The following is a 12,519-nucleotide window of genomic DNA, read 5'->3' as shown; positions in this document are numbered from 1 at the left end:
AACTTATTAAATAATATATGATAGCAGCATCATAATAGAAAGCCAAGTGCATTTTTCTCTTTTTAGATTATCGATTAGAGTAGGAAGACGTATACATTTTAACAAGGTATAAATTTATATATTTTACAATTCCATTTCAAAGCTACAATTTCAATTCCGAAAGAATGAAATCTTAACTTATCAAATTTCTTTTTGTAGGAAGACCAAAATTCCTCTGAGAGGATCTATAATAAATGCACGATTTTTTTTTTTCAGTTTTCAAACGTTTGAGAATCAGAAATATTTAAGAAAACATTTTTTCGTTTTTCAAATTATTTTCAGATTTTTTTTTACGTATTGCACCTTAGCTTTAACTGTTGCACATCTGACAAAAAAAATTGTTTTTTTTTAATTTTATATTTGACTGATTTTGTTTATTGTACTGTAGATGGAAGTTAATTTGCAACAGTCGTACCAGATTTAGGACAGTCTGTTGAGGAACGACAGTAGAGAAAGCAATCCCAGTTTAGGACACTATCTTTGAAATACGTCCCATTAAAAATTAAATCAAAACGTTTTTTTGTCTGATGTTCCACAATTAAAGCAAAGCAGCGATATGTAACAAAATTATTTTGGAAGCAAATGTGGCTAATAAGCTTTGGTGACCTCTGCCCCATGATATTTGATGTCTATTGTTTTAAGTTTTTTCTCATTGTTTAAATTACATTTCAAAGCTATGGCTCAGTCTGGATTTTAAACTCCTCCATGATGCCAGGTTTCCGAGCAGGATCCCAACCACCCCCGCCCCTAATGAGGTATTGTTGTGCCGCCTCCGACAGGATGAAATATCAGACAGATCCTGGACTCGGGGAGCAGGTTCCCGAGATAGCCGGTTGGAGAGGTGAAGATAAATCTGACGAAGAGGAAGGCGCAGGACCCTCCTGAGGTTATTGTGTCCCCCTCGCAGCTGCCGACCGTTAGCCTAATCCCCCTCCCGAGGGCCAACTGTTGCGCTCAAATATCATTAATTACGTCACTCTTTTCAATTTACGCTACCTACTGGTACTTAGGCCACTGGTAGCCGCCGGTCAGCTGATGACAAAAAAAAACGGGTTTACGGTCGGCGAGATTCACCGAAAATTATTGTCAACGTGAGAGGGCGGCATAACGAATATTTTTTTTCTGAATCCCTCGACCCAACCCTTGCTTGAGGAAGTACCAACTATTGAAAGACATTGTATAGGTATCTAACATCCATATGTAAACCAAAAAAATTAAATTATCTAAAATCAAATACAACATTTCAGGGAATGCCATAAAAACTTACTGTTAAAACAAATTGGTAAGCATAGTCATCAATTTTGCAGTAGTGGAAATATCTGCAAATGGTAAAATCTAATATATACTTACGTACAAAGTTGAAGAGTTTGTTTGTTTGAGTTGATTTGGATAATTCTTCTTGCATTAGAGGAAGGCTTTGCCCCTGACGACATAAGTCTACACAGCCAGAGTGTGATAAAACTGCGTGACATTACGTACTTATTAACGATTTTTAGTAACGCTTGTTTGACACCCCAAGACCACACCGTAAAGCTAGGGGCATTTAAACCAACAGGGCTTTAATCGCACAGCAGCATGATGAGCAACAGGTAGGTTTAATCAGAAAATAAAGGAGAGATTTATACTAACCTAATATACAATACATTGTAGGAAGTTGTTTTTGTTATAATATTTTAATAATATATTACACATTAAAGGTGTGAAATAAATGACTTTTTTTTAATATAAAACTTACCAGATAAGCTGCAAGCTTTTGGAGAATTTGACTTTCGGAGGATATGCCTTATAGCCCTTCATGATTTTGAGGAATACGACAAATATTCGGCGTTTACAACAAAATGAATTTGATTTATATAATTTTAACTTGCTACTTTTCTAATTTAGTGTTTGTGAGTCGATGAATCTAAAAAAGAATCGGCCATCCTTCTAATCGAAAAATTATTAAAGAGGTTATTTTAAATTGGCAATATTTAATATGGAAGCTTCGAGGAAGGAGTATAATGGTACAGGTAAAGGTGACAGGAAAAGTAACACCAAAAAAGGTGGGCCATATATGAACTCCAAGGGCGTGGCAAAAGAGCCCTGCCAATCGCCAGCATTCCGTTTCAGATCAGTTTACAATGGCGGAAATTCTATTGACCTCAACTAGTTCAAATCCCCAGTTTTAGGCCTCATTTTACCTTCGAAAGAGAAAATGGTAAATCATTTATCAACATGGAAGACACCACAACCTTCATAAAAAAAAAAAAAATATTCTGTATCTTTTTCTTATCCCTTTATTTTATTTTCCGAAAATGGGTTTTTCTGCATATCTCTACTGATTACGTAATTAACAATCAAGGTTAATAATTAGTCGTGTGAGATTAATATTTGTGGGACTGATATTGGACTGGGATTGATATTTGTGCCATTATTGAAATATAGGTGAGTGCAGGAAATTAGTTCTTCACCTCTGTAAGCAAAAGCAGTGTATGGATTTCTAAAATCGTTGTGGAACCAACTAGGTATCAAACCGCACTATCTCTGAAATTGGATTAACAATTCTTAAAATTAGACAGACAGACATGGAAACAAATTTGTTCCTATATGTCTAAAACGTACCATGCTAGCGAACATTTTACAGTTAGTGTAATAAACATTGAAATAGCGCCAAGCAGTTGCACAATCTGTAGAAACCGTTTATAGAACAAATACACAATATCAAAGGCTGAGTTGGTTTGGAGGGATGAAAGCTGTCAATAGCCATCCAGGCTGTAGTGACGTGAGCAACGAAAACCTTTTCATTTGGCTAGGCATTGTGACCGCAGAAGGTGAGGCTGTGCCATTATTGTGGGGGGCCACTGCCGGGGGTCCCCCCAAGGAATATTAAGTCTTTACCGGAACCAGGTCAGAAAATGAAACCCTTTCCGTCAACATCCTTTCACAGCCTATTTTGAATACTTATCAATCTCAGATATTACTTAATGAGATATCAAGAACATGATAATTCCTTGCTTTCATACTACCTCTAAACCTTTTAAAAAAAGAAAGATAATGGTTTGGTTTCAATTCAAGTTCTTTACTTCAAAATTTATTTGTTATTGTTTTTAATAATTTTATTTATTGGTGTTTAAACGACTTTTAGCAGGAAAAAATCTGTTATTAAACAAGTCAAGTTTAATGTCTTTTCAAAGCCATTGTTATTTTGCCGCTATTGTTTCAATTTAGGTTCGTTCCTCTATGAATCAATGACCTTCATCTAAGAAAGGAAGATACCTTTAATGAAATAATCTCAATTACAGGAGCAGTATCAAGAGGAACGCTTGGAACCAAGTATAAAATCAACGTCCCTTGCTTACTTTAGCGCGTTTGTTCGGGCTTTTATAGTCCCTATAACTTAAAAAAAAAGTTGAAATATCATTCTAGAAAAGAATATATAGATGATTTATTGTTTGCTAATTAAAAAGAATGGTTCAGGGTTGCGGTAAAGAAAAACAAAAAATTAGTTTTTAACTATTTATTAATGGCTAACCTTCCTACCCACACTGCAGGACTTCATCACGGTTGTTGTGATTGGTCGAGGAATATTGACAAATACTGAATTTGTCTGAAAAAATGTAGAGCCATTAATAAATAATTGAAAACTAGTTTTCGTTTTTCTTCGCAAGATCTATGAACGTATCCTTTTCATTCCAGAAAAGATTCGGCATAAAATGAGAGTGTAAGAACTACATGTTCATCACAGATATTCATCATACGGATGAACAACAGCTGCAGTAGTTTTAGATACGAAGGACCAAACCTATCACACAGACAAAGGTTCCATGTCAGGAAGAAGACAAAAAGGATTCAGGAGGATCAGTGGCGTGGCAAGAAGTGATGAGGCCTGGGGCGAAATTTCGGGAAGGGTTCTTTCATCTCAGTGGAAGGGAGAGGTGAGGTTTTAATTGGAATAACAATCATTTGAATTCCTTTAATTGTCCCGCTTCAGGCAAAAATCTCAATTGCAATTTAAATGTGTGTGCAAAATAAACTATATAAAAGTGATTTTTTTTTCTTTTAGTAGTGGAATAATTATTTGCTATAGAAAATTTGTTGAATCTGTAAACATGTATGTTCACAGTTCTATCCTGTCTAGACACAATTTTTCCACAGAAGAGATCTACAAAATCGAAGATTGAGTCTAGACAGGATAGAACTATGACTGTCCTGTCTAGACAGAATCTTCGATTTTGTAGATCTCTTCTGTGGAAAAATTGATTTTTTAATACTAATCGGTTACCATATTGAAGCATTGCGGTGAAGGGAATCCATTATCTCAGGATAAAGAAAAAAGATAGGGAGTTCAATATTAATATTTAATTTTTGAATGCTAACTTTCCTAAAATGGAAGAATTGGCATTTTATATTAAATTCTTAAATTATAATCAAATACTGAATTAGAAATTATAGAACTTCAAGTATGCGATCCATACCACATGATGAAACGGCCTTCAAAACCAAGCTCTATAAATTAATGTGAATTATACGAAATTTTTTTTTTTAAATATCAAGCATGTAGAAAACCAAAAATCAAAAAGTTATATTGTCGTTTATTCAAATAAAAATATTTAACAAACGTTAATCATTATATATTAATTAAAATATTAAAAGTTAAATTTGCATATGCGATGTAAATGGGATAACCCTTCTGAGTCGGAAGCTTTTATCTTAGAAATAGCTTCCGGTGGAGGGGAAGTCAACTTACGGCCGTTGGAAATGTTTCTGTTCCCCCACGGTTATTCAGATGGCATATCAACATTGAAAAGGTGTTCCAACGAAGAGGTGTCAGGCATTATTCATCGAATATACATTACGAGTAATAACAATTTATACTTTACATACTAATATATCGAGTATATAGTATGAGGAAGTATAACAACTGTGCAAAATTTCGACTGAAACACATTAGTAAAGAGCCTAAGAGGATAAAAAATGCGGTTATTTTACTCATATTTTTTAAATAAAATTAATGAACATTATGAATAATCACTAGTCGAAATTAATGAGTCTGCCAAGCATAGGAAGGGGGAATATAAAATGGCGGCTGTTTAAAAACGTTAAAAAAAAATTAATTTTTCATTCGGAGCTCTATATCTTAAAACTACCAACAACACTAGAAAATCTAAAATTCATATGCGAATATCATGAAGGCTACTACCCCTACAAATATATGTGCCCTAAACTAATTTATAGTAAGATAAATTTCCTTCATTTCGAGTGTTAGCAGGAATATGCACGTCTTTTTGGTTTCAGAGATATATTTTTTTTTCAAAAATCAAACATTTTATCCGATCAACTAGAAATTAACATTTTGTGAATTTATTTTGTCAAATACCATAGATCATCACCTACAAAGATAAACGTTATCAACTATTTCATTGTAAATTTAACCAGCTTTAATTTGAGTGGCGGTAGGCATCTGTGTCGAATGGTTTCTGAAATGTATCTTTTCATAAATCAAACTTATTGTCCGAACAACTATAAATCATAAATTCATAATTTGTTTTAGCAAATATATAAACAACTACTCCTACAAAGATAATAGTTTTTGAGATATAAATATTTCAAAATAAATTAACTAGCTACTAATCTTTTAGTACATTTTTATGAAATGTTGCTTTTTAAAAAGATATACCTCGAGAATTATTGAACGTAAATACCTCTATTAGAGGTCATATTATAGCAAATTTACCCTACTTTAAGTGATGTTCTCTTAGGTTGTCTAGTGTGTTAGTAGTTTTAAAGATATAGAGCTCCGAATGAAAAATTAATTTTTTTTAACGCTTTGAAACAGCCGCCATTTTTTATTCCCCCTACCTATACTTGACAGACTAATCAATTTTGACTAGATGATACATAGTTTTCATTAAAGTAATCAAACATTATGGTGAAATAACTGCCTTTTTCTATCCCGGCTCTTGTACAACACGTTTTGAGGTCTTCTGAGTCTTGCAACATGGCCAAGCTCAAAAACGATAAGTCGTACAAACTGAGGCCAATTTGTTCTACCTAAAGATATATAATTTTTTTTTTTGTTCAAATTTATTTATTTAAATAATAAGTTTGTTAACTTCAGAAATCTTATCTACTTGTGATATTAGGATTGCTACGAAATTAATTAATATACATATCTGAAGTCATGCATAGTCATCTTGAACAGAAGTCTTTAATACATGCCTAATGTAACGTAATGTCAAATTTCATTACTTATTTTTCTATCAAAAGTTAATATAACTACTTCACTAAAGTAAAGCTTTTTTTTTGGCTAATTAAAATTCTAAATTCATAACTTAAATTTCCCCCTTTCAAATAGGTATTACTAATCAATACTTTAAATAAAAAAATAACATATTTACATCAGATTTTCCCAAAATAAATTTTTAATGATAATCTTCCAAAAAATAAGTCAAAATAAGTTGTTGGTACAATATATCATTGACCTAAAAAGTCGAAAACAAGCGTTTGGTCAAAAATTCTAACTGACAAAATAATAACTTGTGAAATGCTGAACTGTTCCTTAGTTCAAATTGTTTACCTTCAAACTGGAGTCATTTTACATAATGTTATATCAATATTATTATATTATACAATTATATTACCTAAAGATTCTTCAAATAATTTATATGGAAATGAAATTAACTTTAAAAAAGCCCGTGATGAAAAAAACTTTATTACCAAATTTCAGTAGCTATGTTTTTAGTCGAAACGACTCAAAGAATATATTGGGAGGCTTAGTTAATTCCAAATATTAATTAATAAATTGCGAGCTGATTAATTCATAATTAGGAGTAATTAAATAAACCCTTAAGAAAAATGTGAAAATTGTTTCTTAATCCTCGTGTAGATATGTGTAAGTCGGCAAGCATCCCTCTGAGACACTTTTTCCTACTCATATTAAGACTTTCAGGATATATAAACCTTGAAAATTTAATGATGGGATTTGTTTAGTATTTTTCCCAATTTTACCAAGTTAAAATAGAAGAAAAGGTGAAAAAATAATCTAGTTCCCTAGTCGATAGTGTTTATATTAATAATTTAGTTATTTTTAAAATACTGTATTCATTTTGCTAACAGAAAAAAAAAAAATTTTACTTTTTAGAAGAAAAAGTCCTTCGTAAAATCCTCAATGCTCCTTATTTTTTACTAATAAAACCATCTATAAAGACCTAAATGTTCCTTATGTAACCGATCTAGCCCGAACCCGATATTATTCCTTCCATAATAAACTCCCTAACCACCCAAACCCACTAGTTTCTAACCTTGCTTCCTCTTCCATTCCTGGCAATCCTCGGAGGCGCCTGAAAAGAAGATGGCCTCGTGACCTTATATTGTAAACTGTTTTTAGAGTTCTACTACTGGGTAGTTTCTCTACATCCTGTATCATATCATTATGTCATTATGATCAAATTTACTTGTTGTATTTTTTTTATACAGTTGTAAATGTCAATAAATAAATAAATAAAATAACTATTTAGAAATGGCTATATTAATTTTTGATTGACAACTCAGCTATTATTTTTAAATATTGAATAATTCGTAGTTTTGACAGATAAAAAGTAAGTAAAATGATCATAAAAACATTGAAAAATAATAATTTCGATTTTTATTTTTATTACATGAAAATTAAACTATAATTTAAATTCTTTTATAATAAAAATTAGTAGTTATCTTCAGTTACTGACTCTGTTATTACTCCCGAAAATACCAAAGTCAATAGCGGTCTTTATACGGTCCATATTTACTGAGAAAAAATACTGTTAGCAAACGAATGAGGTAAAAACCGACGATTTAAAATAACTCGTCTTTTTCAATAGTTGAGCTTGAGGGATTTTTATAAAATATTTCATAGGTCAATTTTATACACATGATAAATTGATATTGTATCGCAAGATACTAATTAAATTTGGAAGATAGTTGATTGATCTTGAGTAGTATATAAGAGGAAGATGGCTGCGGTCAAAAGAAATCAAATAGTAATAAAACTAATATAAGCCAACGGTTCACTCCACTTTTCAGGAATTTCTCGAGGCTAAAAAGATACAACTAAAATAATGTAACGAAGTAAGAGAATATGCAACAGAAATAAAAATAAACTAAGGTATGGCTAAACAAGATTTAAAATACGTGGAATTTTTTTATAAAAATGAACAAAGTTTATTTTGTTGTGAGATTATACATTTGTTATACATGTTGCATATGGCATTATACAATTACACATATGTTTAATTCGTTATTTTCTGATTTACATTGTTTATTTTTATATAAATTTTTCACATATTTTAAATCATTTTTTGTCATACCTTAGTTTGGTATCCTATTGGCGGGGAACTGAAGCCCTAATTATCGGATGAAGGACGTTTCTTTCCGTTCCGGAAATGTTAAAGAACAGGAACAAAGGATCAGCTGCACTCCCCCCGTAGTAACTGAACCCTGTCATTGGGTCGTTCTCAACGGTTCCAAACAATTTCGTATGGAATTTTAAAAGATTTCGAGATATATTCCTTAGTTGGTACGGTACATGTTATGAAGTAAATTTCGTTTACGTGATACAGTGTGGTGATTCGAATTTAATTTTTTTTACATATTTCTCCTTTAAAATTGTAGGAAAATTTAAAAAAGAAAAAAAAAAGAAAAAGTAATTATAAAAATCATTAAAGTAAATAAATATAAACAATAAAATTTGAAAAAAAAATATATATGTAATAAACAAGTTTTGTAAAATCAAGGTTTCAAATTATATTACGCTTGATAACGTGTGTTGGTGTATCTTATATTTGTCTTCTTGCAATTTCCTAGTTTTTTTTTTTTGGTTTTTTCATGGTTTTGTAAATGGGATAAAGAAAGGAAATTTTTTTGAGTCCGTAAGAATGTGTCAATACACATGCCAATTTATAAATTTAAAATTTAATCGTCGGGTAGTTTAGAAAGCGTACTCGAAATTATGGTGTACCGAGGATCGTTCTTTACTCTATTATTATAATGTCCTCTAATGTTCTGTAGTTGAAGTCACAACTATAGCTCTCTCTTGACAGGAGTAGATTATGCTACTATTGGGCGTTTTAATGTTTTGTTTTAGTGATAATTTAAAATTTCTACTATACTATGGTTTCGTATGGTAAGATGCCTATATTATAATATATAATGATTGGAGAAGTTTTCGGAGCAAAGAACAACATTTATGAAAAACAAGTTTGCAGTCAGCAAAGAACAACATAAATAAACAAAACCATATTTATTTATTTATGTTGTTCTTTGCTGACAGCATCCCCCGACAAACTTCTCCAATCATTAATCTACGGTCAACTATCTACACCTCATTATAATATATAGTATGGGGTCATTCTGCTGATGCCGTTTTTAGCTTAAATCCATTTGGTTTATATTTATTGGAAAACTGTTATAAGTTCACAAAATATTGTTGTTAATTAAAATAAAAAGTTAATTTGTCTTTTATTAACTTTTTATCAAGTTTTAGTAAAGTTATTAAAAGATAAAGATGTGTTTGTGAGGATGCACTTTTTTGAGCTTTCTTTTTCTATTTCGGGGCTTTCTCCACTATGCACTCAACTTCGCTTTCACGTTTCATACTTTTAAACATTTGGCGGTATTCACTTGTCATTCCGTCGACCATATGTTCTATCTGTGTGGATTACAACCTGACTCCATAAATTGGGGCATATTTATGCGAATTTAGCGGATGCCTACAGCTGTGATCCTATTAGAGTAGTAATGAAAAAAGGTTAAGTTGTATTCCACAAGAGAACATATGGTCGGCGACATAGTACGTAAGTATCCTTTTGACAAGTTGTTTGACAAAGGTTTGGCCGGTTGTTTTGAGCCGGCTCTACTGTCCCCCACATCGCGGCAAATTCTGATATGACTGAAATCTGACCATTCATGGGTTTACAACGTAATAAAATGTTAATGAAATTCCAAATGTAAAGGAATAGGTTGAGGATTCGTTGTTTCGGTTTTTCTTTCCCAAAATTCGATTAATTGGTTGAATGATTCCTGTCCCAAACAGCTTTCAAACCACCCACCTAAATTTTAAGTATGAAGAATTTTGAGAGTACGATTCATCCGTGTGATAACGGTATACAGTATTAATACGATTGATCAGCTGTAAAAAAAAAAAAATAGTGAATATTTGTAAACTGTGTATTAACAAAGTGTAATTATTTTGAAGTTTATTTGTTAACAGTACAGTATTCAATTGTATTTATATCTCAAGACTATATTCAGCAATTTACTCAAATAAATGACTTTTTATTTCAATTAAATTAATTACATATGAATGGCGTCTATTTATAAATTAACTATTTCATTTATTTGAGTTTACTAATTCATATAAATCGGATGCTTATAAGTTCTTTATAAATCAATAAACATTCCAGTTGCGCCAGGAAGGTTATAGGTGTATAACAACCAGGAGGTAAAACATTTTGATGAATGCAACAGTTATTTCCCGATTCAGGAGAGCGGCCAACTTAACGTTTATTGTTAACTATATGATATATTTTTCAATTATTTTATTCTGTGTTTAGTCTAAATATAATATAGATCAGTTAATTTTGTTGGAACCTTGGCACAAACACGCACGTTAATAGTAAAATAGTTTAAAATCTTAATGTTAAGGAATTTGAAACATCTTTATCATCAAAGTTAAAATATAAATCGACTAATCATATTGCAGGAATTAGTGAAAAATAATAGTTTAAAATTGTCAAACCACATCTTAATTCATAATAATAAAGGAATACTGTTGATGAAGAGTACATAATAATTTAAGAAGTATCGTAAATAAAATAAATTCTTCTCAATAATGACGATAGTAACATATTTCAATAATGTAAACTGCTTCCAAGAAAATTTCGAGTTATTTTGTTTTCATCAATGGCTATGTAACTTCTTGCTTTCTTGATATATATCTTTTGATCATAAACTCGGTCAAATATACTTCAATAACTATTTTTTGTTCATAAACCACGTTTTGTTTCATTTTAGTATTTAAAGACCCCATTTTCCCGCTTATCCGACCGGTATCCATATTAGAGGCTGAATGTGCCCAGAAGGCCCCAGAAACTCAGCACCGATCCTAGGCTGAATTATATAACGAAAAATACACTAACACCAATTAATTTTACATTAATCAATTTAAATTTATATCACTTAGTTCATAACAAAAAAATTATTCGCTATGGATTTAGAATGGTAATTCTTACTCAATATAGATATGAATGATGATTAAAACATAAAATGACTCCGACCAATAAAATTATTTTTTAAAATATACTTTATAACGCATTTTTATTTTTTTCTATATCATACAAGTTCTCGATTTCACGTGTTTTATAACGATTTGATTGCTGTATGAACTGATAAATTGTATGATATGTTCAGTGTATAATGACCGATAAAGTTAAATATTCAAATATTCCAATTTATGTACATATTTACTTAGTGCTATGTATTGCCTATGGGTAAAGATATATTACAGTTGATTAAAATTCACCACTACACACATAAAAAGAAAAACTTGATAAGTAATCAGTGATAATACGTACTCATTTCTTCGTTGAATCGCAGAATTCTCGCTTTGGGGAAGGACATCTTGACTCCTTTCGGTTCCTATCTCGTACAAAATACAAAAAAAAAAGAAATAAAATCACACTCGACACTACCCTAAACCCTAATCCAACGACGACCCAAACGCGGGGAGGTTCTTCTTGCTTCTGTTAGCAGATAGGACCCGCGAGCTCCGTAGTAACGGCTTTTTACGAAGGGACCAATGGGACGGCTCTAGAGCGAAGAGTGGGGGAGTCCCATTCGGGCATTTAAATTGTGACTTGTTTACATTCGTCTTCCATCTCGTTATATAGTTCACTGCGTAGATTTTTTTATATGCGATTATAGTTCATTAAAGACACTTTGTGTTTATAAATTCGTTCATGAAATAGGAAATATTTAACAGTTGTTTGACGAATGCGTTCATATGTAAAAATTATGCGTAAGAATTCAACGTTTTTTTAAAAATCTTATGCAATAGAAAAAAAATGAAATGATTTCTTTAAGTTTAGTTTTATTTTAAAACTTTCTTTAATACATTTATAAAAAAGGCTAGGATTGCGTAGGAATTCAAAACTCCTAAATTCGTGGCAGCTTTTTATTAAGTTGTTCATTTTTTCTTTACAAAATTACATTGCATAATTAATAGTCAAAATTTATAGAGCCTGTCAAGTATAGTTAAGGGGGAATAAACATAGACGCCTGTTTCAAAGCATTAACAAAAATTAATTTCGCTTTCGTAGCTCCATATCTTTAGTACTTTTAACGACACCACAAAATCTATAATATCACAAAAATAGAAAATCATTTAAAGTAGAGTAAATTTACTAAAACGATTCCTAAAAAAACTATTTACGTTCAATAGTGGCCAAATACAGTTTTTTTAAAATCAAT

General features: G+C 31.2%; 1 protein-coding gene across 1 annotated transcript in view; it reads right to left on the bottom strand.

Moving 5' to 3' along the window:
* LOC106685365 (putative leucine-rich repeat-containing protein DDB_G0290503) overlaps nucleotides 1–12,035 on the bottom strand; it is a 25,466-nt gene extending 13,431 nt beyond the window's left edge. The window contains exon 1 of the mRNA XM_014427991.2: nucleotides 11,625–12,035. Coding sequence (XP_014283477.1) covers nucleotides 11,625–11,670 — 46 coding nt within the window. The 5' untranslated portion in view covers nucleotides 11,671–12,035. The remainder of the gene's footprint in view (nucleotides 1–11,624) is intronic.
* Between the last annotated feature and the right edge of the window lie 484 nt (nucleotides 12,036–12,519).

Source organism: Halyomorpha halys, unplaced genomic scaffold, assembly GCF_000696795.3.
Source record: "Halyomorpha halys isolate HHAL.00 unplaced genomic scaffold, Hhal_1.1 Scaffold685.1, whole genome shotgun sequence".
NCBI lineage: Eukaryota > Metazoa > Arthropoda > Insecta > Hemiptera > Pentatomidae > Halyomorpha > Halyomorpha halys.
The sequence above is the reverse complement of the archived record's forward strand: the minus strand, read 5'-3'. Positions and strand labels throughout refer to the sequence as shown.